Below are 7794 nucleotides of genomic sequence, written 5' to 3'. Positions count from 1 at the left end.
ATTTGCATATTATGCAAATGAGGTAGATTTTTTTGCACTTTTGATTAAAATAATTGATTAAAGTTACATGTATTTATCATGACTTCCTACTCAAATTTGTTTTGGACACTTAATTTTTAATATTTGGGACTATTTTCCGTATTTTTCTAACTTGCATATTGTGCAAATGAGGTAGATTTTTTTGCACTTTTGATTAAAATCATTGATTAAAGTTACATGTATTATCATGACTTTATGCTCAAATAAATTTGTTTTGGACACTTAATTTGTAATTTTTGGGACTATTTGCCTTATTTTTCTAACTTTTTATGGCTAATTTGCATAAAAAGCAAATTTCATGAATTTCCCATGTTCAGATTTTTGGGGACTTTTAGTATGTTGTTAAGGGGACCTTCCTGGAAAGTATTGCAGTGGAATATCCAGTGTTGCAGTTGGGAAGTACAATTATAGAGTAATCAGGATATGTTTTGTAAACTTAACCCTAAGACCCCCCCCCAAAAAAAAAATGATAGGCATCTTCGCTTCACCTTCTAATATTACTTCTGTGTGCCAACTTATGACAAACTGGAAAAAAAAGCGAAAGTTACACGTTTTACCAAATTTTCCACAAAAATAAAGTTACCATGGCAACCATTTCTCCATCCACTCCGAAATCATTAGGCTGCTTTGCTTTACTAAAATGGACCTTCATGCCACATTTGGGGATGATTGGAGAAGAAATGAAGCTGATAGAGCTCACAAGAAAATCTGTCAACATGTCAACTGCATAAAACATTCATTGCCTCTGCATGATGGCTACATTTCACATCCTATCTGAGGGACACTCTATGTGTTGATAAGGATTTCCATCTATACACAAAGAACTTCTTACCTGACCAAGTCTAGAGTGGCAAAGTCCCAAAGCATGATGCCAATATCTGATGAACATGCCACAATTTTTCCATCAAACTGAAGCCTTGGAAGAAGAAGCTGCCCTCTTGAGTCTTCGCTAGGATAGGTCAGCATTGCAGCACATTCAATTTCCCTCGATGATGATATAGGCCATACCTGCATTCATACACAAAATAAAGTTTGATCTAAATGTTATCCTGAAATTATAATAACTAACAAAACTGCATGAAATGGATTCATCCCCATCGATTTTACTAATTCCTACTACCGATATATTATTTAAGGTGAGAGCAAACTGACCCACAGTGCATGTGGTCTGTCATTAAATGTATGTTAAAACTAGAAATTTGACATGTTCAAAGGACACAGATGCCCCCATTTAACGCGATCAGAAATTCATTCAATAATTATGATTGAACTTACTAGCTTGCAGAAACTAATATGCATATAATGAACAAATTTAGACCATTGACCTAAAGACTCACCCTTTCCATAATAATCTCTGACAGAAGATATGACAGTTGGGTCATTTGATGTGACCTGACTCAGACCTGCCAACCTCTGGAAATGAAAAACTGTATTCTGTGATAGAAATCTTTCAGAAGACAGCCTAACAAAAATCTGGGCTGGAATCTTGCTCAAGAGGCTTTCCCACATTTACCATTTTTGTGTCTTCGCTGATATGAGGAAAATAAGCTCAGTGTCATGGTGCAATGATTCAGACTCTCACCTTATAAACAGAGGGACATGTGTGTGAATCCAACCATGAACAAGGTGTTTTGCTACCCTCCACCTTGATATTAAAAAGTATCCGGTAAAATGCAAAAGCATATGTAGTATGCTTAGCAAATGAGTCTTAGAAATCTGATTTGAATGCTCCTCCGGGAGTGGAGAACATGCATACTGTAAATTTGTATGTGGGCAAGCCAGAATAAGATGACCGGGGTAATAATATCTGTAACTGAATTTTATGATTCCCATAGGCTTTGGGTTTACCAAGTTCCAACAATAGGGGACATCGCGATAAACAAAATGGATAAATACAGGGCAACCCAGACTGGTGCACTCATTGGGCTGATTGACATACCTTGATAACAGTCTTATCCATGGTAAGAATCACATGATCACCAGACTGGACCTTCTCAGACTCTACTATACAGATCTGCATTAAAACCTGGGGGGGGGGGAACAATCATGCAACTCATCAGGGACATACTTCATAAATCATAACCAATTTGTAAAAAACAGTTTTAAGCTACTGAAATGAAATCCTTCGTTTTGATAGTGAACTTGTCATACGATTGGTAATAAAACAAGTCTTTATGCAACAGGACTTATTTTCGTTTACCAAAACACGACCAGGGAACACGCAAGTCCTCAAAAAGTAACTTCTTTCATCCGAGTGATATTCATGACTAGAGAGGTTTTGCATACTAGTATTAATTTTTCAATTTGGTCATTGTAGCTCTTAATATTCACAATTTTTGTATCATTGTTAAGGATTTTTTTCAGGTCAAGTGTTTGAATTCATTTAGGAATATTGCTATGTAGCTGAAACCTTTGATCTAAAACATGCTTTGAAATAATCAATTTCACCTGGAAAAGGTTGTAGTTTTTACAATATATTTCTATTTTAGCCAAAGCGATTTTTAGATCATGATAAAGCTGAATATCTATACTTTGATACAAGGCAAGAGCGATTTTGTGTCTCACCCACTTGTGAAAATGACCAGAAATATCGTGATTTGCGAGGGCACGCAACAGAATTGTATCAAAACTTCATTGTGAATGACTGGGATGATAACACTTGTCATAAGAGCCTTGCACATAAACTTTAATGTTGACCTGAAAATGACCTTTGACCTTATCATGTGACCTCCGACTGCAGCATAACATGCAGGTTCCCAAAGTCCATCTACCATCCAAATATGGTTGAAAAGTGACTTACGGTTGCGGAGTTAGGTGTCATAAGAGTCTCGCATGTAAATTGTAAAGTTGACCTGAAGATGACCTTTGACCTTTTCATGTGACCTCCGACTGCAGCATAACATGCAGGTCCCCCAAGTCCATCTTCCATCCAAGTTTAGTTGAAAAGCGACTTCCAGTTGCAGAGTTAGGTGTCATAATAGAGTTGCATGTAAGCTTTAACGTTGACCTGAAAATGACCTTTGACTTTAACCATGTGACCTCCAACTGCAGCATTACATGCAGGTCCCCCAAGTCCATCTTCCATCCAAGTTTGGTTGAAAAGTCACTTACGGTTGCGGAGTTAGGTGTCATAATAGAGTCTTGCATGTAAACTTTAATTTTGACCTGAAAATGACCTTTGACCTTACAATGTGACCTCCCACTGCAGTATAACATGCAGGTCCCCCAAGTCCATCTACCATCCAAGTTTGGTTGAAAAGAGACTTACGGTTGCGGAGTTAGGTGTCATAAGAGAGTCTTGCATGTAAACTTTAACGTTGAACTGAAAATGACCTTTGACCTTACCATGTGACCTCCGAGTGCAGCATAAAATGCAGGTCCCCCAAGTCCATCTACCATCCCAGTTTGGTTGAAAAGCGACTTATGGTTGTGGAGTTATGTGTCATTAGGTTTGTGAAGGACGGACGACAGACGACGGACGGACGACATTTGGATCCCTAAGTCTCGCCTTCACCTCTGGTGGGCGAGACAAAAATGATATAGGTTTCAAAAGAAGTAGTTTATCAGGTCAGATCACACTATTCATAGGCCAAGTACATTTAGCAGTTTGAAAACAAGAATACTGCATCCTCATTGGTCAAATACACCACAAACACACCCAAATTCCAACAGTTTCCATGCAGCAGCCTCTCCCAAGGTCACACTTCCCATATTTGACTTGTGGTAATCTCTTCAAATTACTCACACCAGCTGCTTTAAAACCTTAATAAGCAAATCTAAAAGTTATGGATATCATGTTAACTCTAAAAAAGTGTGAACTTGACCTGATTAAAAGGTGCCGCATATCAAGAGTGACATTGTGAAAGAGTACAGACTTTCAGCTTTATGATGATAGAAATATCAGTGAGGCTCAAAATATGACATTTGCACAATATGCAAGAGGGAAGAAATTCCAGTTTTTTTAGGCATCTTTCAAGCCTCAAATTCACTTATTTATCAAAGTAGTTTATAAAAAGATGACACCAAAGTTTTATTGGAGTTGATTAAGCTCTTAGAAAGGGTTACTAGTCCGTTGTAAAGTAACTCGTATCTTCTTTACAAATCACTTACCTAGGTCCCATAACACAAAATATTATAGCATATTAAAAGTCTGGAGAAATCTGATGGGGGAAGAGTATATAAAAATAAAGTATCAAGAACCACAAATTCTGGCTGAATTCACAGACTAGTGTATATTTCAATTACATGTACGTGGGGGCTAGGGCCGAATTGTCTCTGTAAATGCTCACAAAAGCATTTGAAAATTAAGAGAGCCCATAAAATCCCCATTCACTGCAATGTTAAAACTTATCCAATGATGCAGACTTTAGTAGATTGTAAAAGTAGCCCTAAAAATGGGGGGGAGGGATAACAAGCACATTTGAATTGGTTAATTTATACTCGATATTTGATACCCCTTTCAAACTGGCCTCTTCATTTTTGCCCGACAAACTTTTCTGGCATGCATTTCTCACTTCCCAAGCCAAGAAAAAAATGTACCATTTCGCACTGGAGTCTCTTCCCCAGCAAAAGTCGATGGGTTATTTGCTCGGGCTGAAGTAAATGCAGACCCGGTGTCAATGAAAACGTGCTATTTCAATTTGAATTTTCATCGTACTCTTTGCAAATACCTTATCAATTTTATCAGTGAAGTTTTGGAGATGACGGCAGGTAAACACTTCTCAGCTGATCAGCTCACTCATCATGTGCATGCAGAATTAGAACAACGAAAAGAATAAACATTGCTTCTTACCGATTACAAAAAGGTGTTAAAAAAAATCTGAATTGCAAAATATTTCAAAACTATTAGAAGCAAAACAAAAAAGAATCAAAGTATTTTGATATTTCAAGTGCATTTTCAGCATGTAAAATAATGCTTCTATAATAAACATTGTTATGTGAAATAACAAACTGTATGTTCGAGGGCATTTATTAAACTCTATAGTATTATTGAATCGCTCATAAAGCTAAAAGCGTGGCATTCCACATTTAGCTAGCACGCAGGACCTCAGTTCAGGGAGAAAAAATTACCTCTGACGTCATTAAAGAGGAGAAGTTCTCAGGTTAGCTTTCATACTGGCCGTTTTACCAGGGAACCTCCGGAAGAACAGTTTTACCAGGGAAGTTCTCCACCTCTCAAGGTGAAGAAGTTTGCCGGCAAAGTTCTCCTGCGTACCTTTCATACTGGGCACTTTTCCCTTTGCTACCAGGGAAAAGCGAAGTATGAAAGGGGTATAAAAAACATAAGCAAACAAAAGGGGGCAAATTTAAGAAAATTATCCAATTATTGTTTTGATACGACTGATGGAGAAAACTAGCTGACATTTCTCCTACAGAGTTTTTAAATATGCACTAGTCTATAAACTCAGTCAAAATCTTATACTCCGAGCTCTAGAAATCTTACCTGTATAACCCAGTCACTATGACCGTTAAGAGTTGTAATGTGATTTCCATCACTTAGTCTCCAAAGCTTGACAGTTTCATCTGCAGAACCACTAACTAGAAGATCCAGCTTGTCACTGTAGTCTATACTAAAAACTGTTTATAAAGTAACATAGAAAATTGAACATCAGAACTGTTTATAAAGTAACATAGAAAATTGAACATCAGAATTACATTCTATTGACAAAAAGATGAAAATCCATATGTACCAGAATGACAAAAAGATACCAACTTTAATACCAAGCAATGAATTCGCTTTAATACAAATAGCTTTATGAAACACCCACCTGGAAGACCACAGCCACTATCACAAGTAACCTCAATTTACATTTTATTCAAATGAAAATGGCATTTTAACCCATTGGAGTCTCTTAATTCGTTTTCCTGTAGCACATTTTCCATAGACTTGAACCTTTATTATATATGTATATGGGCTCAGCTTCCTACAGGAAATGTATAACACCATGGTCACATTTGCTCTACGGCGGCCATACGGCGAGTCGAAAACAAGCTGTTTTATACATTTTTATTCAAATCACCTATATTTAGCTGGTACAAAAATGTTAAAACGGCTGTATTGGACTCGCCGTACGGCCGCCGTAGAACAAATGGGTCATTCCATCTGGATTCACCCAGTGGTTGCACTCGACCGTCTCAGAATTCGTTGTAAATTGGTACACATAAAATTCACCATGGCCCCCGCACAAAACAAAAAAATTATTCAAATCGGTCCGTCGGTTCTCGCGCTACGGCCCGCCCTTTTCTCCTTGTTTTGACAAAAATGGGCGTGACCTTCAACTTTCAATGGCCATTGCGTCATAACGTGTTGACCAATTTTCACGAAACTGGTACCATTTAATAGGAAATTCGGAGAGGAATCCAAAACATGCATCAAATAATGTCTTGGAGCGATTTATAAGGTAATGACCCTTGACCTTTACTTTGACCTTGAATTTGACCCCTGGACAAATAATTTTTTTACTTGATTTTCGTGTATGTTAATTATTTGTATGATATTGACAAAATATGTTAAAACCAATGATGATATTTTATTTCTTCACCTTTAAAAACTCTTCCAAAGATACCATGAAATTTCACTTCAGTCTCATATACTGATATTCATGTTAGAAGTGTTCAAAAGTTACATGATTTCTTCTATTCTCAAGTCACAGTATGCAAACACATGAAAAGAAATTAAGCTCATCAGGTCACAAATGAAACATTAAACATTTATGCTCATGAATAGGTATCTGTTTAGGCATTTTTATGTTCAGCAATATATATCATATATACATATTATAGGAGCCTTAAATAAGCATATATACTCAACAATTTGATGATAAAAGTAAACACTTTACTAAGAAGAATATATACATATATATATGATATATATTGCTGAACATAAAAATGCCTAAACAGATACCTATTCATGAGCATAAATGTTTAATGTTTCATTTGTGACCTGATGAGCTTAATTTCTTTTCATGTGTTTGCATACTGTGACTTGAGAATAGAAGAAATCATGTAACTTTTGAACACTTCTAACATGAATATCAGTATATGAGACTGAAGTGAAATTTCATGGTATCTTTGGAAGAGTTTTTAAAGGTGAAGAAATAAAATATCATCATTGGTTTTAACATATTTCGTCAATATCATACAAATAATTAACATACACGAAAATCAAGTAAAAAAATTATTTGTCCGGGGGTCAAATTCAAGGTCAAACTAAAGGTCAAGGGTCATTACCTCATAAATCGCTCCAATACATTATTTGATGCATGTTTTGGATTCCTCTCTGAATTTCCTATTAAATGGTACCAGTTTCGTGAAAATTGGTCAACACGTTACGACGCAATGGCCATTGAAAGTTGAAGGTCACGCCCATTTTTGTCAAAACAAGGAGAAAAGGGCGGGCTGTAGCGCGAGAACCGATGGACCGATTTGACTAATTTTTTTGTTTTGTGCTTGGGCCATGGTGAATTTTATGTATACTAATTTTCAACGAATTCCGAGAGGGTCGGGTGCAAAATTGCACTTTCATTGGGTGAATTGGCATGGAATGACCCAAATGTGACCATTATACATAACTTTGCTTTTTCTTTTCATGTTTATATCATAATGACTTTCAATTTCATGCCTATACCACTAAATAGAAGCCAACAAGAAATGGGTGAATACAAGCACCCCATGTAGATACCCTTGTGGGTGGAATACTGTAAAAGTGGAAATATTCGCGGTGTGGAAATTTTCGCGCATTTCGCGGAAAGATCG

The 7794-nt window shown here is 36.7% G+C and overlaps 1 protein-coding gene across 2 annotated transcripts in view; it reads right to left on the bottom strand.

Moving 5' to 3' along the window:
* Nucleotides 1-327: 327 nt before the first annotated feature.
* The window catches only part of LOC121415447 (F-box/WD repeat-containing protein 2-like), a 65709-nt gene continuing 58242 nt past the window's right edge, over nucleotides 328-7794 (bottom strand). For both annotated transcript variants that reach the window (XM_041608652.1, XM_041608657.1), the window contains exons 5-7: nucleotides 5483-5616; nucleotides 1979-2065; nucleotides 328-1047 (exon numbers count right to left, since the gene is read on the bottom strand). In XM_041608652.1, the coding sequence (XP_041464586.1) occupies nucleotides 868-1047; nucleotides 1979-2065; nucleotides 5483-5616 (401 nt within the window). In that variant the 3' untranslated portion in view covers nucleotides 328-867. The remainder of the gene's footprint in view (nucleotides 1048-1978; nucleotides 2066-5482; nucleotides 5617-7794) is intronic.

This window comes from Lytechinus variegatus, chromosome 1 (genome assembly GCF_018143015.1).
Source record: "Lytechinus variegatus isolate NC3 chromosome 1, Lvar_3.0, whole genome shotgun sequence".
Lineage (NCBI taxonomy): Eukaryota > Metazoa > Echinodermata > Echinoidea > Temnopleuroida > Toxopneustidae > Lytechinus > Lytechinus variegatus.
Note: the sequence above shows the minus strand (reverse complement) of the source record. Positions and strands in the feature narration are given on the sequence as shown.